Raw genomic sequence first — 26,344 nt, forward strand, 5'->3', positions numbered from 1 at the left:
AACAGACAACTGAACAAAATAGCGCAATTTACTAGAGGTTTTGATAAAATGTTAATTGCTGCAGTCTATTTAAAATGTTTAATTAATCTGAATTATTTAAACTCGGCTTGAGTGAATGATTCAATGACTCACTCATAAATACTTCATTTGTTTCATTACTGGATGAATTACCATTTTTGAACGAATCTCTTTAATGAATGATCCAATGAAAAAAAGTTTTAACAGTCACTTGTCGCCACCTACTGGTGTAAAGATGTAATTGATGCCATTTTTATCAATGTCGATAACTGCCGTTTTAAGTGTAGCTTAAGAGGATCTATCCGCTGCTTTATTCTCAATGTTTTGAGGGAAGTTACACAACAAGTTTGACTTATGCCTGGTCCGGTTACACGATTTTAGCATGATTTTGGTACGATCCGTTTGACGTAGGGTGTCGTGGGGATTCGTAAACTACAACGGGCGTCGGGACGCAAGATTCGATCGTTTAATCTCGTATAGTGTGTCATAGTGGACGACAACCGACAAACCATAGTGGACGTCTGCAATGCTTCACGACATCGCCATAAAAACATGTTTTTTTCTGGTCCTCCACGACAGGATCCGTCAAGTGTGAGTGAGAGTGAGTGTGTACGAATGAGTGAGTGTGTGTGCGCGAGTGAGTGTGTGTGCGAGAGTGAGTGAGTGTGTGTGCGCGAGTGAGTGAGTGTGTGTGCGCGAGTGAGTGAGTGTGTGCGAGAGTGAGTGAGCGAGAGAGTAAGTGAGTGTGCGCGAGTGAGTGTGTGTGCGAGAGTGAGTGAGTGTGTGTGCGAGAGTGAGTGAGTGTGTGTGCGCGAGTGAGTGAGTGTGTGCGAGAGTGAGTGAGCGAGAGAGTAAGTGAGTGTGCGCGAGTGAGTGTGTGTGCGAGAGTGAGTGAGTGTGTGTGCGAGAGTGAGTGAGTGTGTGTGCGCGAGTGAGTGAGTGTGTGTGCGCGAGTGAGTGAGTGTGTGTGCGCGAGTGAGTGAGCGAGAGAGTAAGTGAGTGTGCGCGAGTGAGTGTGTGTGCGAGAGTGAGTGAGTGTGTGTGCGCGAGTGAGTGAGCGAGAGAGTAAGTGAGTGTGCGCGAGTGAGTGTGCCCGAGTGAGTGAGTGAGCGAGAGTGAGTGTGTGTGTGTGTGTGTGCGCGCGAGTGAGTGTGTGTGCCCGAGTGAGTGTGTGTGCCCGAGTGAGTGAGTGAGCGAGAGTGAGTGTGTGTGTGTGTGTGTGTGTGTGCGAGTGAGTGAGTGAGAGTGAATGTGTGTGCGCGAATGAGTGTGTGTGCCCGAGTGAGTGTGTGTGCCCGAGTGAGTGAGTGAGCGAGAGTGAGTGTGTGTGTGTGTGTGTGCGCGCGAGTGAGTGTGTGTGCCCGAGTGAGTGTGTGTGCCCGAGTGAGTGAGTGAGCGAGTGTGTGTGTGTGTGTGTGTGTGTGTGTGTGTGCGAGTGAGTGAGTGAGAATGAATGTGTGTGCGCGAGTGAGTGAGCGAGTGTGTGTGTGAGTGTGTGTGTAAGCTATACATGTGTGCGAGTGAATGTGTGTGTGTGTGAGACGGCTCGCAGTGACTGGTCGGAAAGCAACGGGTAGTCTGACATGTTTCTTGTCCACGACTAGGGCTGTCACTTTACGTTCGAAAATCGATTGATTGCACAATCGATCGGACCAACCAACCCAGGATTCGAAAATGAAAATAGGGAATCGATTTTAAAGGGCTTTTTTTTTTTTTTTTTACCAAAAAAGTTGTGTTAGGTGGACAGATCAATACAATACACAGAACATGTAGGATGTTGGAAAATAACAATGTCTTTTCTGTTAACCAAATGCTTTTTAATATTCGCTATTACTTCAATGCAAGTGAGCAAGCGCACCGTTGTTTGTTGCTTAGTGACGTGTGTGTTCAAGTAAGCCAGAAATGTGCAGATTCTGCGCAATACGCTGTATTTAATATATCATGATGACTCACGAGTTGCATATTTGCGCTAAATCCGTGTAGATTTGGCTACACGAACTTCCCCAGCAAAGTGAGTAAACATAGAAACACGCCAAATTGGCTCGTGATTTGACAGCGTTACCCACCAAAGTTCATTTTTACCCGCATTTGGCGGATTGGCGGGTGTTAATTTCAATCCCTGAATGTTGCACTCCTGTTTGTCATTGTGCACGAAACTTCACGCCAATAAATCATCAGAAATATTGCTGACTTGTGCGCATCTCAAGCGCCCTCTTTACGCTCGTCCTAATGCCTGTTAGTTGTCCGTGGATTTACCTATATCTGGTTGGAAAATGGAAACGTCTTTAGAAATGGAAAATTGATTTTACAATCGACTCAATGAACACTTATGTCTCAAAAATCGAACAGGATTTTTTCACAAAAGTGACAGCCCTATCCACGACACGACAAGATTTAAGGAGTCAAAATCGCGTAATCTGACACAGTGACGATCGTAACAGACAAAAATTTTTTTGTAAACCTGAACCAGGCATAAGAGAATTTTTCCACTGCATTATTCTCAATGTTTTAAGGGAAGTTACACAACAAGTTTGACTAATACAATGCTATGCACGCACACACACACACACACACACACACACACACATTAAAGTCTCTCCAACACACACATACACAGCTGCAAACACACTGTTAGATCCTTGACACAAACGACATCACACATGAGTAAAACAAAAAGAGAACGAATGGCAGTGAATGAGTGTGTCAGAGCAATTTAACTTTAGTTGTTTTAATTAAGTCACTTATTCACTTGATTAAAGCGTCTGCTAAAAGATCATATAAAAGTGAAAATATTCATGCCATAATATAGCATATGGCCATGCTCTGTGCCAAAAAAGGCTTCGCTTTATCTTAACACTAAAATACCATCGTTTCTACTGTAAAATCATGCACACTAAATCTTCTTTAAACATAATAATACAGTGACTTTAATGGCAAAAATCTTCTATTGCTCAGCAAAACTTTGGTGTAGGATTTAATTTGAAGTTAATTTCGCAAAATAATTACAAAGAAACGGCAAGTAACGCATTGAATTAAGCATGACATTTTGAAGTAGAAAAAGACTGTCACACAAAACTCAATGCAGTTGCTTCTATTTTCTATTTGTAAAAGATTAGTTGCACATTAACTGTAGTAACTATGGTAGTTATGATGGTAAATAATGGTACGTATATATATATATATATATATATATATGCTTAAAGGAATTTTGCTAACTTATGTCATTTTAAGTTGTGTTTTGTGGTTTAGCAAAAAAAAAAAAAAAAATTATATAAATATATATACTATTTAATTTGTATTAAGATAGATATCTGCACTACAATCTGTCCAATAAAAAATGTTTGCCATTAATTATTTTTTTTGTTTTTAATGAAAAATAATTTTTTTTTTTACTGGAAAAAAGACAACAAACATTTTTAACAGCTGAGCTATTGTCATGCTAATAAAAATGTATATATAGCTACTTCTATTTTTTGATATTCGAAAAACAGTGACAAAAAAAATTATTTTGCCATTACATTTTTTTTTTTCATAATAATAATAATAAAAAATCTTACTGGAAAAACATTACAATTTTAAATATTTTAATAACTGCCACACTAATAAATTTTTTACAAAAATGTAAAAATTATTTACTGATAACTAAATATGAAATAAAACATCTCAATGTAGTATATAAACGATTAATGATGGTAAGTAATGGTACGTATATATATGCTTTTTTTTTTATATATGAATTTTGCAAACTTATGTCATTTTAAGTTGTGTTTTATGGTTAAGCAAAAAAACAAAACAAATATTTATATAAATATATATACTATTTAATTTGTATATATTTTAAAAGCTGTACCAAACTTTTTTTTTATGATAACCAGAATATAATCGGACAAAACAAGTGTTAATACATCGGAATTTTTGTTTTTAATAAACATTTAATAAAATCAATTTGTTACAGGAACATGACTATAAGTATGTATAGACTGACAGCTAATATTTTTTATGAATTGAATTTTACATTGATTACTAAATAACTGTGTACTAAATAGCAAACCATCTCAGTACAGACTAAAACTATAGGCGTCTAATCTGTGTTTTACAGAGTAACTAGTATTATAAATATTTTTACCGACTGAAAACTGTTGTTATTTTCATAAACAATGGATAATGTTACCGTAGCTGATTTATGTACAAAACTAACACTGGTGTAGATTTTACTTTGAAACAATTGCAAATAAATTTAGAAAAAACATACTCAAATAATCTTTGTTATATTTTTAACCTCAAAAAAGTATTTTTTTGAGTCTTTTTCTAGACGAAAAATACGCTTTATGAGCCGTCTGTGTTGTTTACATGCTAAGTTTGTCTCGCTATGATTAAAGATGAGCTCTTTACCTGGTCCAAGGTAGAGTACCTTGACTTGAGTGTGATGACCTCATCCAGGTGTGCTCTGAACTCTCGTCGTGACGCCTGGAGGAAGCCACAGGATAGTCACTCACCCTAAACACACACACACTCCTATCTTTCCCCCACACGCACACACACACACACACAAACCTCTCCATATCCAACAGGCACAGATACAGAATCAATCCGCATTCTATCAAACACATTTATGAGCATGCTCTGCCACAAACACGGACACAAACACACTCACAGATACACTAACTCTCTCCAACAAGACGCACAGTAATAAAAACACACTGCAATGATGTGCACCGCCGCGATGGAAAACATGAGCAGCTGAACAGAATGAAAACTCACCGCCTTGGTAAAAACAACTCAGCTGATCTAATGCTGTAAATTGTGAGTGATAAATAGGAACAAACCAACAGAAAAGAAATCGTGGAGCAGGAGAAATCACTCCCGTGGTGAATGGCACTCTCAAAGACAAGCTGATCAGATTGTATATCAAATCTTTTAATTTATTACACGAATAGTTATCGCACGGCACTATTTAACTCATATTCCAAATATAAGTCCCAAGTGCATTGTCAGAATCTGGTAACGGTGCTTTTTCTTTTTATGCTCGTTGCAAAATACACTTAAAACTAGATGCACTTCCAACCCTGAGCACTTTTAAACGTCTCTTGGGACGTCTAAAGGACACTTGATTTGCTACTATATAATGGTTACACTTTATTTTAAGGTGTCATTGTTACTATATATTTAAGTACTGAGTAATATTAATCAACGACATGTACTTACTATAGGGTTAGGATTTGGTTGTGGGTTAGTTGCATGTAATTATGCATAATTTACTGATATTACTATGGTAAGTACATGTAATAGGGCTGTAAACGATTAATCGCGATTAATCGAATCCAAAATAAAAGTTTGTTTACATAATATATGTGTGTTTGTGTATAATAATTTTGCATATATATAAATACACACACATGCATGTACATATTTGAGAAATATTTGCATTTATATGCTGCATATATATTTTTATATGATTTATATTATATATAAATAGAACAATTTTATATATAAAGAACACATTTTTCTTAAATATATGCATGTGTGTGTATTTATATATATATATAAAATAATTATACACAATACACACACACATATTATGCAAACACAAACTTTTATTTTGGATTCGATTAATCGCGATTAATCGTTTACAGCTCTAACATGTAACATATGTAACAAGGACACTGTAAAATAAAGTGTCACCAATATATTTAGTTCTTAAATGTGTGTGTTGTCATTTTGTGATTCTCCTGTGTGAAACGTTATGTGCTGCCGTCTTGACCAGGTCTCCCTGGAAGAAGAGATAGTAATATCTCAATGTGATTCTCCTGCTTAAAATAAAGGAAATAATAATTGCCCGTATGAGCAGTCGGCTACATTACGAGCAACTAACAAACATTAGTCAGTGAACTATAACTGCATTGCATGATATTTATCTCTCTCTAAGACAATATTGAGAGACTTTTTTCATTTTTTTAATAAAAAACCAAATGAATTTGTTAATGGAAAAAGACTGAGATACTGTCACATTAGTAAAGAATCAATAAAAATACCTACTAAAAATCCCAAGTCATTATGTTTTGTTTCCTTTTTGTGCATGGGCTTTTTGTTTTGTTTTTTGTTTTGTTTTACTGACTCCCAAAAGTTGAGATACAAATACATTGAATAAATCAGCTGGATTAGTAAATTAAATGTAGTTTACTAAAAGAAAAAAGTTTTTTTATGATGTCTATGGAAGCTTGTTTCCGCCACTGAATAAAAAATAATAAGGTAATTGCGACTTTTTATCTCACAATTCTGACTTTTCCCCTCGCAATTGCAAATCTGACTTTTTTATATAAACTTGCAATGTTGAGAAAAAAAAAAAAAAAAAAAAAAAAAAAAAACAAGCATCCATAGATATCTGCACTACAATCTGTCCAATAAAAAAATAGCCATTAAAATTAATTTGTTACTGGAAAAAAGACAACAACATTTTTAACAGCTGAGCTACTGTCAAGCTAATAAAAATGTATAAATAGCTACTTCTATTTTTTTTGATATCCGGAATACAGTGACAAAAAATTATCATTTTGCCAGTACATTTTTTGTTTTTAATAAAAAAAAGAAAAAAATTACAATTTTAAATATTTTAAATGCTGCCACACTAATTTTTTTAAAATGTATAAATAATTTACTGATTACTAAATAACTAAATATGAAATAAAACATCTCAATGTAGTATATAAACGATTAATCGCGATTAATCGGATCCAAAATAAAAGTTTGTGTTTACATAATAAATGTGTGTGTACTGTGTATAATTATTTTATATATTTAAATACACACACATGCTTGTATATATTTAAGAAATATTTGCATGTATATACTGTATTTAGATTTATATATAATTTATATTATATATAAATGATAAATATTTTATATATAAATAACACATTTTTCTTGAATATATATATATGAACGTGTGTGTATTTATATATACAAAATAATAATACACAGTATACACACATTTATTATGTAAACACAAACTTTTATTTTGGATCCGATTAATCGCGATTATTCCCAATATGTCTAAAATACTGTTAAAAGATAAATTAAAAGCTGCACTTTTAGAGTATATTGTGTGTTTTACGTAGGGAACGACTAGTTGTCGATTGATACAGGTTTTTCACTTGTCAATATCGAAAATCTAGGCCGATTTATTGTCGATATATAAATAATACAGTTAAGTGTTAGCAAATACAATGTACTTCACATTGCCATAGAGATTGTATTTATGATTTTCTCAAAAAGGCCAACCATCATCCTAAATTATTATAAATTAATTGGCTTCAGTCACTGGTAACAATAACCCCTCAGCCATATATTCACTAAAGCGTTTCATGAATGAGGGAAAATAACATTAAAAATGCATTAAAAGAAAAAATGATGGATAAACCAATGTCAAAAACACTTAAAACAACAACAACAACAACAAAAAATCTCCAAGACAAACATCTAAATTTGTCATAAAAATGACAGCAAGTCATTTCTTCTCAGTTGCACTTGAGATAAACGCATGCATGACAAGACAGGAAGGGATTCAAGCAACATTCATCATGGGCAGGACGTAACGTGTCACATGACAACATGTGGAGGTGGAGGAGAGCTGTTGCTGATCTGGCCCGAGATGCATGCAGGAATACCTCAGCAATGCTTAGGGTGGATGAAGAGGAGGGGAGCCGCGCCTGGGTGCCATGAGAAGGGGAAAAGAGAAGACAATTAAATATAAGAGCCAGCAAAGCCAAGCTGAGACAGACACTGCGCCCCCTGCTGGCCCGGAGGACAGCAAGCCAAAGCAGCTGGGAACAGAAGACATTTAAAAAGAGCAGATGTGGAGATAAAGACCAGAAACTACGCAAACACAGCGTTTACACTTGCGTATTTGCATGTTTCGGGCAGGACAGTGCTTCTGATCTGGGATTTGTACGTGACGTTTTTGAATGCAAGTTCATCTGGGTTTCTTTTGCAATCATTCGTGATCGCATTTTGATGTTGGCTTGCGGGGATAAAAATGTGGTCACATTAAATCCAATTTATATTGGATTTACAACACATACGGACAAGCACACACGCAAACACGGCACAGATGAAAAGATGGGTGAAGCGTTTAACACATTGCTATGCCAGTAAAACACACTAACTATAACCCAAACTACCATGATCCTGTTACTGAACAACTCATTTCTCAAAACAACTACACTGATGTCAATGTGAGTAAAGATTTATGGAAAAATAAACTCAATATACACATCAAAACGTTTTTCTTTTCTTTTTTATAAATTATTACTTGATTACTTGATTGCTTTCAACAAGGATGCATTAAATGCATCAAAAGTGACAGTAACGACATTTATAATGTTACAAAAGATTTAAAATTAGTATTTGAACGTTCTTGTCATAAAAGAATCCTGAAAAAAATGTATCACGGTTTCTGGAAAAATATTAACATTGATAATATTAATAAGAAATGTTCCTTGAGCAGCAAATCAGCATATTAGAATGATTTCTGAAGGATCATGTGACACTGAAGACTGCAGCTAGTGGTTGAAAGTTGCCTGTGGTAATAGAGATTTTTAGGTGAATGCCGATGCTTTTTAGGTCCGGTAGAATCTGCGATCTCTGAACCAGTTTGTTTGCTGGCTTCCATGTCTGCAATCCCTTCACTAACGTTAGTTTGCACGTTTTTTTAGCTTGTTTTTTAAACAATGACTGGAGAAAATCTGATTTTTTTCTTAATGTGCACGGACACTCACTGTCCGGTTGTATTTGCAAAAGTTAATCTACACCTACCCGATAGAGAAACTGAGCGTAAAGAGAAACGGAGGGCATATAAATCTTTAGATGTGGTGAATGGTCACGTACAAGACTCGTGTGGTACCAGCGCCAAGAAGACGGCAATGTAAAGAGTGACATTACGGTGAAATTTGAATGATTTGAATATTTTCTGGAAAAAAATAAATTCCTGATACAGCATTTTCATTTTTCATTGATTCTTGCACCCAACAACACAACAAGATGACATTTAATAATAATAATACAAATTTAAGCTCCTTATTATGTAGCTGAATCTGTGCTGGTTTGTATTGGCCGCCTCCAGTTTTCACTCCAGCAAGCGCCCTGACGTAACTGTGACGTCGGCTCGAAATTGGTCTATACAATTTTCCATCTCAAAAACAAAAATATGTGAACAAGATGCATGTTTTCGGTAGCCTGGCTCCGCCCTCCTACGTACTTCCGCTCAATTTTCATTTTCCTTCAGTACTAGGTCTGGGATTGTGGTGTATTCTTGGGTTTTCTGAAATCAAAATTTCACCGGTCCAATCAGCGAACAGAGGGAGTGGCTGAGAACGTTAGTTTGAGTTGTAGTTCAGTAATGGCAGCGGAGAAAGATGCGAGCGATCACTGATCACTACACTAGCATTTGCGGCAGATCCGAACCGAGCGCATCGGCGTATTGTTAAAGGGGGGGTAAAATACTTAGTTTCAGTCAATCTCATGTTAATCTTGAGTACCTATAGAGTAATAGTGCGTCCTTCATATCTCCAAAAAGTCTTTAGTTTCATCATATTTATAAAATAAAAATACAGCTTTCCGATTCGATCCGGAAAAAGCCGAGGTCCTTGATTCTGGGCGTGGGCGGAGCTATAGAGTCAAGCGGGAGCGCGTGATACCGTTGTACTTACATGAATGGGGTGTTTTATCACTGGAACCGCGCCATGTTTTAATTGCAACCGGTTTGCAAATCCAGCGACGACCTTGTTAATAAAACATTCGTCACTGAAATGACCAGAACACAAAACCGCACTTGCCACACTCCTTTGCTGTCCCGGAAATACAAACTGCATCCACTGTTCCAGTAACACTGGGTTCTTTGGGAAGCTGAACAAGGTAAACTTTCCCTCACATCCCAAAACACACTTTTTTGGAGACATTCTTGACATCAACCATTCCTATTTAGCGCTGATGATGATGATTTCCGGTAGTAGCGCGTCGATATGCGCTTGGGTCTTTCCATAGACAGTATATAAGAGGGTCTTTCTCTCCTCTGGTCGACGTGTGCGTGAACGCGCTTTTCCGAGAGCAATGCTCATATAAGGAGTTCCACTCTGGTCTACGTCATTAGATCTACGATAGAAAAAAACCAGCCGAAACGTGTTGCAACCCGGAAGTATGATTTTCAGCACAAAAATTCTCTGTTATTCGTTCAAAATAACTTTTCAAACTTTGGCCATTATTAGCACGAGAATCCATCTCTTTAACACTGTAAACAACTCTGAATACATGAAACACCATTGTACCCCCCCTTTAATGATTAGACCCAGCTTCGACTGAATACATTATCACTGTCCTTAGTGTCAAATATTGTAATTGTTCCGTGAATTCTTAAATTCGAAGAACAAAACCTGCAGCTCTCGTTGACAGATCTTATTCTAAACACAATCCTCTGATCATTCGGATACGTGTTTACGGCCGGTTCAGGCGCATGACATACTTCACGACCAAACGTTAGCGATTGGTTATGGCAGATCCTGAGTGGCTCTGGGCAGATCCAATAGTTTTAAACTTCAACAGAGGACTCTCTCTTCAAGGAAGTTAACGCTTGTCAATGGAGAGAGGCCAGACTCTCTGTAGTGTACAAATGAAACGTACGAGAGTCTGGTAGAACCAGGCTATGTTTTCGGCACTTGTGATCCATAAAACAGTGGAACGTACTAAAACGCTTAACGTGAGAAACACTTGCACCAATAAGGATTAAATTAAGGAAAGTTTAACACTGATCAAGCCTCCGTCTACGATTAATTTTCTCCACCATGATGGATTCAATTAAACAGCAACAATGTTCATATTCCATTTCTTTTTATTGACCACCTGAAACTCTCTCTCTCTCTCTAATAGCAGCCCTTGCCGATAAAGAAAGTAAACGTGTAAAATGTCAACTGTCTGTATAAACTGCAAAGCAGAAAGACCTGATCGAGCAGCATAGCCAGACGATGCAGCTGCTTAATCCTTATTGGTGCAACCCACCCTTAAAGTGCCTTAATGTAGTAAAACAGTGATATAAAAAAAAAAAAAAACGAATCTTTTTAATGATGCATACTATATTCAGATGAGCAGATGAGCCCAGAACACAACTCGTTTTCTTTATTATGGTTTTCAATGGAAAAAACGAGAAACCTTGTGTTGCATTTATATTCTGTGTTCATTTGCATGCATGTACAGTACATATCATCAATAAGGTGCATATTGAATTTGGTCTTTTAATATCACTGTCTTACAACATTAGCACATACTACGAACCTGGTAAAAATAACTGCCGTGCAATGACGGAAAGTGCAAAACTATGAATTGGGTAAATAGTGGGTATGCATTGACGTCACTTTCCCGCCAGAACGCACTCCTGTGAAACATGCGAGTAAAACAAAAGGTTGGACTCGATATAGTGTTTTATGTATATATATTGGCTGTCGCAAAGTTTTTCAGTGTAACAAGTATGTGAACTTCTAAATCTCTGCAAACATATGGTATTTTATGCTTTAGTACAGTCAAAAACATTACATACAGCACCTATAAAATCCAGCCAGCGCTGACAAGAATTATTCGGTACTTATTGCGTCACCTTTGGCATAAAATCAGCACTGCATCTTATACGTTCATGCATGCAAGGTGTCCTTGTGGTCCAGGAACGGAGTAATATATCTTCTAGGCTGCAGCCCACCCGAGTTAGATGTTCATGTGAAACTCAAGGCACTAGATGTTATTTATCGACACACACACACACACACACACACACACACACACACACACACACACACACACACACACACACACACACACACACACACACACACACACACACACACACACACACACACACACACACACACACACACACACACACACACACACACACACAGTTTTCCTATCCTTGTGAGGACATTCCATAGGCGTAGTGGTTTTTATATACAAACTGTATATTCTATCCCTAAACCTAAACATCACAGGAAATATTCTGCATTTTTAATAAAACATTGTTTTTTTTAATGTTTTTTAAGCTATTTGAATTATGAGGACTCATTAAATGTCCTCATAAATCACGTTTAAGCTGTAACACCAGTGTAATACACGTCATTATACAGATTTGTGTCCTCATAAATCACAAGAGCACGCACACACACACACACAAACTTTTACCGCAGCGTACAGCACACTGCTTCAAATATGCAATGTCCTCAGAAAAGCTATAGTTTTTAAATTGCCTAGGTTTTCTCTAGTCAATTTAACACAAATAATCATTAATGAAATCAAACCCGACTGATTAAAAAGTTGCCAACATGATTCGTAGCTATTTTACGTTTTGCTGAATTGGTGACTAATTCATATAAATCCGTACAATCTCATTTGCATGCTTTCGTATGATCTGCTTATGCTTCAGTGGCGGTTAGGTTTAGACCTTTAGAACTTTTGTACGAAATTACGAACCACACAAATTTCGTAAAATTACCATTGTATAAATTCATACAAAATGGCCACCTTGTTAAATACATTTTCTCATGACGTCAGTTTAAATACTCTAATAAGCATCAAACTACATAGCACACACAAATGTTGGGCAAACTAAATACTAAAAGACTGAAATGATACTTTTCAGAAATATTTTTGATATTTTACAGGTTGAAATATAAGCATATTCGGTAACACTTTATTTCGAAAGTCCACTTTAGACGCTCTAACTTTGCAACTACATCGACTAGCAGTCATTAGAGTATTAGTAGACTGTCTTCTTACTAAATTTTACTAAACTAAATTTTCTGAGATTTTATGTGTGTTGAACATCCTAGAAGACAATGTTACCATCTGTTAAATTTTTTTGCGCTATTTTCATCTTCCGGGTTTAAATTCTTCTTAGTGATGTTTTCTTGTGCATAGTACATTGATGACTCATCGGTGAGTCATTGATGACTCATAATTATTCACAAGACTGTGTGTCCTTATCCAATGAGAAGACGCTTCGCTCAATTATTCATGACGGCAAGTGTGGATTTTCTTTTAAGTAAGTGAGAGATGCAGTAACGGGTCAAAATGAACGTTTGTTTTTGCTTTGTAAGAGTTTCCGTGTCGCACAAGTTCTCTTCAATAGATCCTGAGTCTTCACCACAAACTCCAACCAATCAACGGGCTTTTAAAAACACTGCTAAAGTTATAATAAAGATGCAATAGTGCATTCACATATTATATTTTAGATTGCAGAGTACAAATGCGAATGGCTGTGCATTTAATTATAGCGGTCACAGGGTATGCATGTATTTGTGTAATGTACGGTGAGCTTATACAAGCATGTGTATATTGTGTTGTGTGTAATGGGGAACTGCAGCATGCATTTGTGGGAAGCTTTGATGCTTTTAACTCAATGAGAGCGAAATAAAACTGTCGATGCCATTACTGTGCTGTCATTCTCTCCTCATGGGGCTTTCATGAAAATACTTAGTTACTGTCCACCACTGATTAAAAATCTGTAATCCACATGGATGGAGAATGTATATGCAATTAATATAGATAAATCTTAAATGTAGGGTTTATTAAGGAAAGGAAAGAGCATGCTTTTTTGAGCATGTGGGAGTTATTTACTACGATAATTTGATGGGCAAATTTGCAGATTGTGTTGGTGCATCATAGTTGCTGTAATATTTTTACTCAGTCATGTCTTTTTTCTTTTATTTTTCCAATTTTGTTTGTCTGTTTGTTTTATTGTGTAGCCACCTGATGTAAGGAATGTTTGTATAATAAAAAAAATTATGAAACTGAAACATTTTTTAGGGTTAAATATTTTTTTTTGAGTGCACACGAGGGTGAGTAAATGATAACACAATTTTAATTTTAATAAAATGACCGGTTCAGTGCGAGACTCAGATTTGACCCCTCTGAAGGGAGCGAGGGCGGCTAACAATCTGCTTGAGACTGCTATTTAATAATGCTTTAGTAGGTCCTTCTGTACTGCAGCTATTCGAATCCGCAACTACAAGCTTCATCTGAGCATCTGTGGACATTACGATGCACTAGAGCAACTTTACAGCATTCATGTCCGTTCATAATACACAATGCTTCAGATTGCAGTGCTGGTGCATATTTTAAAACGCCCATTTCTCTTTAAAGATCTTAAAGAAATCAGTAAAGAGCAAACCTCTCCTTTCAGGATTGGGCTAAAAAAAAAAAGATCACTATCAGCTGATTGAGTTACAGTCTATAATCTCAATATCATCAAACTAGCACTGTGGTAAAACTGTGGCAATGTTTTGTAATGATAAATTCCAGCTGAGCACCTATATATATATATATATATAAATCCTAACCATAATATAAAATATATTATAAAAAATTACTCTGACAATCTATAATACATTTTAGCCAACACACTGCAGGCATTTGCTAGTCTCAAAGCATCTAAAAAAAACATCAAGTTATTATCTTACTCAAGATTTTTGGCAGACAACATTTTAAAAACAGCTTTAGGGAGTTATCAAACATACTCATATAATTCTGCCAAACATCTGAAAGAACACATGATCAGATCTTCTGATGTACATCGCAAACTGTGGCATGAATATTAAATAGGTATGATACAATGAACAAAATATATTAATATTTACACACAACTGGACAATATTGCATTGCTAAGAGCAAATACTCATGACTAATTATTAAGCAAAATGTTAAATCTCTATATATCATATCACCAATAAACATAACACAAGAAGATAGAAGATGGACTGATGAATGCAGACCTCTAGCAACAAGTTTTTTTTATATCATTCAAATGTCAGTAATTTTTTCTATTACATTTTCTAGCAAATATAGTAAAATACACACACATGCAAAAAAAACCACTCACACATACCAGCACCGAGATTTAAACACTATTTGACGGATTATTAAACTATCAAATGGATTATAATACTAAACACACGTGTCTTCTGACCAAAAAACATAAAATGCCAGAGGAAGAGTGAAGACTTACCATCATCTACATGAAGACTGAGATCTCTCTCACACACACACTGACACAGAGAGGAAGTGTACACACACATATGGATGGAAAGAGGAGGAGGAGGGGAGAGAGAGAGAGAGAGAGAGAGAGAGAGAGAGAGAGAGAGAGAGAGAGAGAGAAGAAAAGAGTAGGCAAAATTTACAACCTAAAGTAGAAAAAAACCGAACAAATGGAGAATGAGACACACACACACACACACACACACACACACACACACACACACACACACACACACACACACGGCCTACTAACTTACAAGTAGTGTATGCAAATGCACAACAACTGAAACTTTATGGAATTCATCAGGACTTGAAGAGACCATATAAACCAACCACAGTTTGTCTTGTGTTTGAGTGTCATTAATATGAAATGGATTATAATAATAGACAATATACTAGTAAAGTGCAACGTGTACATAAACGTCTGCACAGAAAACACAGAAGAAATTACTTCAAATCAAAACTTTGAACATAACCTGGCAAATCCTTAGAAGTGCTCATAACATCAACCTTTTAAACACTTCCCAGTAAAACTGATCAAAATTATGACTGGAGGAGCTTGTAATTTTCACAAGTGCTTTGGTGCATTATGCATCAAATGGATAAAAAGAACCATTTCATTTTCAGAATTACAAAAAATTACAGATATGTCTGTAAGAATAGACCAAAACAGAAAGATACGGAGCCTCTAAAGGGACATGGTGAAGGAAAACAATATGAGATGTAGGATATTTGTTAATGCTTTTGCGTTCCGCCTCGTGTGTAACGCGCAAATACATTGACGACTTATTTTTCCTGTCATTTAATTTTTTCCCTCACCATGTCCCTTTAGGGGCTCCGTAGAAACATGCACTGATATCTTACCCTAAATTGAAGATTTAAGTATTTGAAATGCATATTAAAATTCCATCCATTTTAATTTCACAGTTTTAGTGTATAAACTAATAAACTTTAATGTGATGCAAATTTGTCAGTCATACAAAAAATAAACAGGTACATTTTCACGATGAACAGATTTATGCTGATAGAAAGCAATTTGAAAAATGTATTTTGATGTGATTATTTAAATGAAATCAAATAGATGCAAACAAATAAACCGTGATTTTTTTGAGAGCAGAAATTTTACCCGTGTCTTCCATGTTTCATTTATGTATGACTGAGATATGTACATCACATTAAGTTTATTAGTTTATGTAAACACTGTGTAATCCAAATAGGTGGAAATGTTATATGCATTTCAAATATGTAAATCATAAACTTAGGCCTAAATATTTTTTTTTAAGGAAGTCTCTTTCAAAGCAACTAGTATCTTATAAGTAAGGGATAATGTCTAATTATTTACTTATGTGGCAGAACCACAGGCTGGATGTACATTATCACGCTTAAGGAAATAATTAGACACAAAATATTGATCTGAGTCTAAATATTTTATTAGGTCTTTAAACGCAAAGCTTCTGCGGAGAGAGCCGTTGCAGAGACAAGTTCAAACTAGACGGACATTAAAGAGATACGGTATACAGTCATTCATATCACTTATTACAGCATTTCACCACATAAATCATTATGAGGATTAGAGATATTGATTAAACCGTTTTAAAATCGTACCTGTTTGTATCTCATAATCCAACAGTGTACAAAACAATAGACACAAAATGGCCGCCGCTGCGCTTGTATGAAACAAGAGAGCGCGAGTCCACGATACTAGATGGCATAATTAAATAACTGTACACAAAATATTGATTCGACTGAGTTTTAATATTTTATTAGCTCACCAAACGCAAAAATTTCCACGAAGAAAAAACTTTTCAAGCAAGCGTATAGCATTAGCATTAGCACTGCTGACCCGGATGAGCCTGTGTTTCTGTTTTCAGCGGTGGTTATCTGGGAATAATACACCGCTGGATGGCACGATTGACCAATCAGAATCAAGTATTCCACAGAGCCGTGTAATAAGAGTGCAGAAACTAGAAAACTATTTCTGTTCACAAGATCATATCCCAACAAATCAGGCATCATCTAAAACATCATCTAAAACTTTATGGCGCACAGACACATAACGCTCCTAAACTACAGCTAAACAAAGTCCATGTGGAGTGAAGCAGACCCTGAGCTTCACATTCATCCACTGCAAAATATGATGTTCTTCCTCAGTATTTTGTCTCATTTCCCGTACAAATAAACACGCACGCACGCACGCACGCACGCACGCGCACACACACACACACACACACACACAAACACACACACACAGTAGATTCCTTCCTTCACATTAAGGTTTTGACTTCTCAAACATTAGACACAGTTGAACACAGAGCAAACCAATATAAATGGAGCATTTTTGGCTATTGCACGGCTGCAATATTTGAATCTGATTTAAAAAATAATAATTAATAGCACTAAAGTAAAGCATTACATCAGTGTAATTACAACAGTGTAATCTTTGCACAGCTTAAAGTTTAATTAAACTACCATTCAAAAGGTTTTTTATTAGACATTTTTTTGAAAGCTCACCAAGGCTGCATTTATTTGACCAAAACTACTGTAAAAACAGCAATATTGTGAAATATTATTCAAATTCTAAATGGGGGTTTTCTCTGTGAATATAATATATAGTCAAATGTAATTTATTCCTGTGATCAAAGCTGAATTTTCAGCATCAATACTCCAGTCTTCAGTGTCACATGATCCTTCAGAAATCAGTATAATATGATGATTTTCTGCTCAAGAAACATTTCTGATTATTATTAATGTTGGAAAGCGTTGCATCAAGCCAAATTTATTGTATAGCTTTCACAATACACATTGTTTCAAAGCAGCTTTGCAGAAAACATTCTCTGATGTCTATAATGCCTTTACTGATATTTTTTTACTGTCAAGTTAATGCATCCTTGCTGAAATAAAAGGACAGAGGGTTTAAATCAATATATTCTGAACGATGAGCAACAATCATCCAGCATAATTACTTGTGCATTATAATTAGATGCAGAATTGCATTTGCAGATAGTCACAGGAACTGGTATATGTGTTAGTGGCTCACTGTTATGTAACTGTGTTATATAACGCGTGTGGAGAACTGCCACAGCCATATCATCATCTGTCTGTGTGTGTGTGTGTGTGTGTGTGTGTGTGTGTGTGTGTGTGTGTGTGTGTGTGTGTGTGTGTGTGTGTGTGTGTGTGTGAGAGAACAGAAGACAGGAAGTGACATCGAGAGACAGAAAGAGAGTCTCTCAGTATGCTTGTGATCAGGATGGCTATAAATCACTTAAATGATGGTGATTTATATATAATAATAAATTAATTTGTTGTGTTGTAAGCCTGAGGGAGGTTGAATGAATGATTTGGGTGTGTGAGGCACTATATTTTTTATTAGCTACTATAATTTTTTGTCTGTTTGTGACAGAAAGCTATCGAATGGCTCCAGAAGCCTTTGGCACAGAAGACATATGGACTGCATTTGTAGTTGTTGGAGCTCGACAGCCTGCGTTTACGATATGCATTCACTTTATAGAAAAGAGCAGCATGAACATCGTCACACAGTTTTGCAATGACATTTTGCAAGGGAATTTTGCATCTCCGTCCAAACTGATACCTGTACACAAACTCTCTCGCTCATATGAGCATAGCACAGTCTCCATGGCAACGCCCGCTCCCATGACAACCGTCCATATCCACACAGCAGGGCGAGAAATGATTGTGACATATGAGCTGACGAACGAGTGTTCATCGCCCGGCTCGGGTGAGAGTCTCGAGCCAGATGGGTCGGGGACAGCTAGTCATATTTCTGCAGCTCACACAGAAGAGCATGGCGCTAGCAACACCAAGATCATGGGTTCGATTCTTAGGGGATGTATGAATTGAACAAATAAATTTCCAGCTCAAATGCAATGTACGGCACAACTTTTTGGATAAAAGCATCTGCCAAATGCATACATGCATATGTGATAAACAGGGTTCCCACACCTTGGTTTACTTCAAATTCAAGGACCTTTCAAAGACTTTCCAGGTCCAATACCCTCAAATTCAAGGACTTAATGTGGGGACACATTTCAAGGGAGAGCAAGGTTACATCGTGTTACATTGTTACAGTTTTGTGTGTGTGAACGTCATGGTTCAAAGTTCCTCACGCGGGAAACACTTAACGTAACGCCTAAATGCACATAACTAACTAAAATCAAGCAAGCTAGTATATATAGGAACTATTAGCAGAAATATTAATTTTTTCCCTGAAAACTTCTTGCACAAAATAAATTCAAGCACTTTCAAGGACCCGTATCTATGCATATTTATTTTCAAAGACTTTCCAGGGCCTTGAATTATTATTATTTCTTTTCAGATTCACAAACCCTGGATAAATGTAAGTCAGAGTGCATATGTTTATAAACAGATGTCATGTAATTCCGACTATTTATCACAAGTTTATCACTTTTAAGTATTGATTCTCAGCAAACTTGTGACTTAAAATCAGACAAAACAAGCATTAAAATAAGTAAAAACAACTTATTTATTTTAGTTTGCCCCCCTCAACAACTTTTTTTTATTTTGGAAGAACCAGGGTTCTTTAAAAAACTGGATATATGAGGAAGTCTAATTTTACAAGTGTGATTTCTAGACCTGGAAGAGTCATGTGAATTGATCAAATCGGTTACACTTTATTTTAAGGTGTCTTTGTTACACTAAGTATACACCCCTGGTTATTATTATAGTAGCCTAACTACATGTAACAATGACACTGTAAAATAATGTGTTACTGTAAAATCTTGTCATGGGAATTTCTAAAATGAATGCCAAGCTGTAAAATATTTTATCAGGTAGAAAATTCTGAGCAAGAAATTTATATAAATATATATATATAAAGTGTGTTTTAAAATTGTATGGATATGTTTTATGTTTTTAGGGCTTATATCACAGCTTTAAAGGAATACTTCACCAAAAAGGACAACAAAGCAACATAAAAGTACTACATCCAAAAAGATTTTCCATTAATTGTACCTTCACTTCCGGTCTTAAGCTATTGTAAGACTTGGGGGAAAAGCACACAAGTCATATGAGCTACTTTCATAATACTTGATAGATCCGAGTTTGGAAAAGACCAGTTTCGACATTCTGCATTCTGCAACCTCATAGCATATATATTACAGAATAAAAAATGTAAAAAGGTAATTGCGGCTTTTTCCCACGCAATTGCAAGTTTATATCTTACAATTTAGTCTTTGACCATGAACCAAGCCAACCAGCTTTCATAATCATAACATTACAAACTGCAAAATTGGCAACTGAATAACCAAATTAAAAACGGTAAAGAAATATAAAATTACTCATTTAAAAATGCTGATTATACACATAAAACAATATATATTTTAAGTCTATTGCAAAACAAACATATACTTATATATAGAAATATTGAAGTATTTTGAGAACGACTTGATTATGTCATTTGAAGTGCTTCATGGGAGTGGGCGGAGCTAAATGGCTTACATTTTGCGTGTGGCGACTCTCTGATTGGTGGAATTTACTGCACAGCATCATGGGTAATGTAGTTTTTACTTCCAGAACCTCACTGTTGTACTGTATTGTGAGATATAAACTCAAAATTGCGAGAAAAAAGTCTGAATTCAGAGATAAAAAGTCACAATTACCTGTATTATTTTTTATTCCGTGGTAGAAACAAGCTTCCATATAATTTTACGATATCCTAAATATGAAACCTGTGAAATCCACACACAGATGGGACTCTGACAGCTCGGAGCATGTGAGGAGTTTTGGGGTGAGGTGAGTGTGGAGTTGGGCAGCAGGGTGAGCGAGGTGGGGAGGCAGACAGGAAGCGAACAGTGCGGGGACAGGAAACAGGAAGTGATGCGCTCTCACCTTGGGTGTGGGACAGGAAGCTGTGGAGAGGCGAGAGGTAGCCTGGGCTCGCGGCGACTCGGACGGCGTGGTGCTCAAAGATGCCGTGTCACGGGGAAGGACCTGGACGCCCCGTGAGATGATGGAGTCAGGAATCTAAGACACGAAGAAGGATGTTCATTATAGACCTCTAAACATTTGTTCACTTACTCTTTGTGCATTATGCAAATGTGAAAAGTCAAAAGTTTGCATTTGAAAGTATTTATTTATTTTAAACTTGTGGTGAAACAGAACCTGGAACATGTTTTTGTCAGGTTTCTAATCACATAGTATGTTAATGCATTCCATACACTGAAAAAAATGCCCAAAAGTTCATGGATGACAGTATTTTCAGTGGATTTTGAAGCATGTTTGATATTTTTAGGCCTTATATCACCCAAAACCTATTGCTACATGAAATAAGAGGAGATTGTGACAGTTTCCCATCAATTTTTTTTGTTTTAAGTAGAAAATTGTGTGGAATGTGAAGCTGAATATGACAATCGAGTTTTTAAATGTATGAACCTAAAAGTAATAATGAATGTTGAGGTAATACATTTAGCTAGACGTTAACGTTAACACACAGTAAAAATGTTTTTTTGGAAGTTGTAAATAAAAAAGATCTTTAGAGTACATTTAGCAAGAAAATACTTTAATTAAATTAGCATCTCGCCGTTTCTTTGCACTTAAGCGAATTAAATGTGCACTTGTAATGTAAACACACTTAAGGTACTTAAAAAAAAAAAGCACTTTGCAATAATGCCAAATTAAAAGTTTTACTTTAAAGTACATTTTAAATTATTAACATACTAAACATGTAAAGCGCTTGGTTATAATTTAAACTGCAGTGTGCTATTCAATACGACATTTAAATGAAATATATTTTAAATGTACTAAATTACAACTTCATCATTACAAATGTGTAATTACAAATATACTTAAATACATGACATACATGATTTAATAGAATTAAATTTAATACAATTTTAGCTGGCATTTGTCAGTATGATTTAACCACATTTCAATAGAATAGAAATAATTAGACAACATCAATTATGAAATGACAATAGAATTAATTATGAAATGACGTATAAGGATGTACTTAAGTGGGTCAAAAATCAATTTGGATTTAATATAAATTTGAATTATAATACATTTTCATTTATTTGCAAATAACTTGGAATTAAGAGTCAAAAAACAATAAATTAGGATTACATTGAAGAATTTTGGTAACCAGACAGTTGATGGTAGCCATTGACTTCCATACTAATTTTTTTCTTCAATAAGTACTTTTATTTTTTTTAAAGTATTTTTTAAAGTACTTGTTACAAGAATAGTGTAAGTATGCAAATTGAGACGCAGATTGAAGCATGATTGGTTGAGTTATCTGTCCGTCAGGCTATGAATGACATGACAAACGAGGTGCACAACAATCAAACAAATGATATGAAGATGATGTACGACATTCACTCACACCTGAGGACGCTGCAGCACACATGAAGATGACACAGTTTCATGATGGGAATGAAGACAAATGGAAAACCTGCAAATGTCCAGCAGAGTCATGTGAGAAATAGGCAATGCAAGGCAAATTTATTTATATAGCACATTTCATACACTATGGTAATTCAAAGTGCTTTACACAGAAATTAATTTAAATAATCACAAAATAAAAGCAAGGAAAATGAAAACAGTTATACAAGGAATTAAAAGAGATATAAAGATGACAGTTATAAAAGGAACTAAAATAAATTTAAAAGGAACTAAATTAAATAATATGTATCATATTTTTCACAGCTCCCAGTTTTACTCTGAGATTTTCCCATGGTGATTACACTGTGCCTGTGGTGTTCTTTCGGCGCGCCTAAGAAATCTATTGCACGTTTCCAATAGACCCGATTTTTCCCTAAAATCGGACAGGACAGGAGGACTAACTCACGGGGCAACCTCCCATAAGTTCCATAAATTTCCCCAATTAAGTAATTTATGTTTGTCTCTATATTTGCATAGCATAACTCATTTAAAGGTGCTGTATGGAGTTTTCAGCGGCATCTAGCGGTGATGTTTCAGATTGCAACCAATACGTTTACAAGCGAGTGCGCGTGCTTTCTTTTATTTTTTATTATTATGTGGAGTTTGTGTTGGAGTCTGTGTTGTGCTAGTCGTTTCCTAGTGTTAGCAGACTCCATGTCATAAAGTTGCAGTGTCGTCGCTGTTGAGTGCAAAGTCAGTAGACGAGGCGAGAGGCGAGACGCTCGGGAGCGCGCATGCAGGTCTCAGTCACGTCACTGGATTTTGCGGCAAATCCGACCCGGAGCATCACATAGAAATAGGAATACTTGCTTTCAGAGGTAATAGCAAAACCCGCTAAGTGCATAATTTTATTATGAGATTACAACCCCTTCACACACAGGTAATAAAAAGGATTCATTTTAGTAGAAAAACTCCATACAGCACCTTTAAGTAAAACTAGGGATGCACCGATACAAACATTTTGGCCGATAATTCTTTATGTTTGCAAACCGATAACCGATATATTGGCCGATAAATCTAAATCCAACGTTTTGATAATTTTGAGATCTGAATGCGCATCTGAAGGAAATAATCCATTATTTATAGGCTTTAATATATCGATCAAAATTTCTTATCGGGCCGAAAATGATAACATTAAAAATGAACATATTTTGGCCGATACTGATATGGTGGCCGATATATTGTGCATCCCTTCCCTATGTAAAACTACATTATAGTGTTGTCAAAAGTACTGACTTTGGTACCAAGTCGGTACTGAAATGTAAAAAATTTGATGCTATGAGAGGAATCATAAACGCCTCTGATTGGCCATTGTGTTCACAAGCTCATCGGATATGTCTGTGATTGGCTACAATGATCAATGCACGGAAGTGTTTGAGAGCACACCGAAGTGTTTTGAAAGCACAAGCAGGACCGATCCGCTGCTCGACGCTTGCTTTCAAACGCTCGCGTGTGTATCTGTGTAAGCGCTCGCTGAAGAGCGTCATTGATGTACATTTACCCCAATCACAGACATATTTGATGAGCGTTTGAGCACAATGGCCAATCAGAGGTGTTTACGATTCCGCTCAACGGCGCTCAAAGTGTCACATTTTTTAAATTTCAGCATCGACTTGGTACCAAAGTCAGTACCTTTGACAACACTATATATCGATCAAATTTTCTTATCTTGTCGATACCGTTAACATTAAAAATGAACTTATATCGGCCGATACTGATATGGTGGCCGATATATCGTGCGCCCCTATGTAAAACATCCTAAATGCACACAGGATTACCTTGGCAGCAATGGAGGCAGCGGTGATGTGCGAGGAGGAGCTGTCCTCAGTGGAGGCCACACCGCTGTCCTTCTTCTCCTCCTCCTCATCCTCACACTGAACGCCCTTGTCCTCGGTCTGCCGGTGCGGGCTGCTGCCGGGCAGCGGGGACAGAGGCGGGGGTGGCGAGGGCAGGTCCTCCAGCTCATTCGGCACCTCCTTCACTTTGACCACGGCTTCTCGGAGCAGGTCGATGGCGTGCGGGAGAGCGGGAAGGATGAACTGGAAGCATTCCTGAAAGGCACACACGGAAAGAAAAATAAAACAAAGTGCATTTCCGTGCTAGGGCCTTATCAAACACTCGCGACGCAAGTGTGTTTTGCTAGTTTCAGCCTGACGCAGTTTTCCTTTTCACGTCCTGCGCCACGTTGTTAAAATAGCAAATGCATTTGCCCCCATTTGCGCACCCATGGGCTGCTGGTCTGAGAACGAGGTGTGTTCGGGAGCATTGTTGGTGCGTTGCTATTTTGAGGAACTGAAATAGACTGAGCCATTGACCAACTGAAACCTGGTCTAAAGTCTATAGCGCAATATTTTTTTGTTATTTAAAGAGCACATTTGTAATGTGTGCCTATAGGCGGGTCCACAACGGGTGTACACTTTGTCCCGTAGATGGTCTGCTTGCGCTTTAACCTCGCGCACGAGCAGATCCGTTTACTCAAATATATCCAGATTAATGTGGAAATAGCCATAGAAAAACAGTCAACTAGTCTCCCCTATAGTTCATATTCAGTAGTTGGCTAAATGCTGGTATACAGCACCTAAGAATATTAATTATGTTAAATTACACAAATATACTGTATGGCAATGGCAATTTATTTATATAGCACAATTAAAAACACAAAAACTAACAACAATACAACACAGTACAAAAAAACTAATATATATATATATATATATATATATAAAGTAAAATAACATAAAATAAGCGCTTCAACATTTTTAAAATAACAATGAAAGTACAAAGGAAGGGTGCTTCAACATGTATTAAATACTTTATTAAACAAAAATGTTTTTAACTTAGATTTAAAATGAGGCCAGTCTAATCGATATGGGGAAGTCATTCCATAGTCTGGGGGCAACTACAGAAAAGGCACGGTCCCCCCTACACTTAAATCTTGACTTATGGTGCGTTCACACCGGACGCGAATAGCAGGTCAGGCCCGAGTTATTTCAATGTTAAGTCAATGCAAAGACGCGTTACGCGCGTAAAAATTCCTGCGGTGCGAATGAGTCAAGTTTGCGCAGCGTCTGGCGCGTTAAGCGCGAATGATGAAAAATCTGAACTTCTGCGTACATTTTTTTAAATAGGCGCTATCTTTATAAATAAACCACAGATTTGAGCTTTAAACAACTACATTCTCGACTGAACAACTCTTAAAACTACATTTCGTGACACAATAACAGTAGTACTTTTAAATTTCACCGCCTAGCACTTGCCTCTCCCAGAAGAGGCGGATTTTGCTTCGGACGCGCATCAATTTCGCTCCAAACGCTTGCTTTTAACGCGCGTCCATTTCGCTTTGGACGCGCGAATGCATTCAAAATGTTCAAGCGTCAAACTAGACGCGGCAGGCGTGAATTTGATGCGCTATTCGCGTCCGGTGTGAACGCACAGTTAGGGATGAACAAGAGTCTCTGATTGGATGACCGGAGTGATCTAATTGGATGGTGCTCAGTCAATAGGACAGACAGGTAGGGTAGAGCCATACCATTTAAAGATTTGTACACACGAAGTAAAAGTTTTAAATCCACTCTATTATGTATTCTTTATGTATTTAATGTCACTTTATTAACCAATGTCTTTGCAGCTGTCCTTCAATGATCCAATCCAACTATACTAATAAGCAAAAATTACTTTAGATGAACATCACATTTATGTTTCTTTTTAGTTGTTTTTATTGCTGAAGTAAGAGTGTTGAACTTTCTTCTCCTGCGTCATATTCTTCTGCGATCCAGAATGGCAGAAACTCTGAAAGGTTTGTTTGAGCTGCGCTATGGAAGAAAGATAACGACAAAATGTATTTGAA

General features: G+C 36.5%; 1 protein-coding gene across 4 annotated transcripts in view; it reads right to left on the reverse strand.

The window, feature by feature from the left end:
- gphnb (gephyrin b) overlaps window positions 1-26,344 on the reverse strand; it is a 104,081-nt gene that overhangs the window by 23,705 nt on the left and 54,032 nt on the right. For 2 of the 4 annotated variants that reach the window (XM_079584716.1, XM_079584715.1), the window contains exons 7-9: window positions 24,276-24,548; window positions 20,947-21,081; window positions 4,411-4,485 (exon numbers count right to left, since the gene is read on the reverse strand). In XM_079584716.1, the coding sequence (XP_079440842.1) occupies window positions 4,411-4,485; window positions 20,947-21,081; window positions 24,276-24,548 (483 nt within the window). The remainder of the gene's footprint in view (window positions 1-4,410; window positions 4,486-20,946; window positions 21,082-24,275; window positions 24,549-26,344) is intronic. The other 2 variants (XM_079584718.1, XM_079584717.1) reach the window with 1 other exon arrangement.

This window comes from Phoxinus phoxinus (assembly GCF_949152265.1).
Source record: "Phoxinus phoxinus genome assembly, chromosome: 16".
Classification (NCBI taxonomy): domain Eukaryota; kingdom Metazoa; phylum Chordata; class Actinopteri; order Cypriniformes; family Leuciscidae; genus Phoxinus; species Phoxinus phoxinus.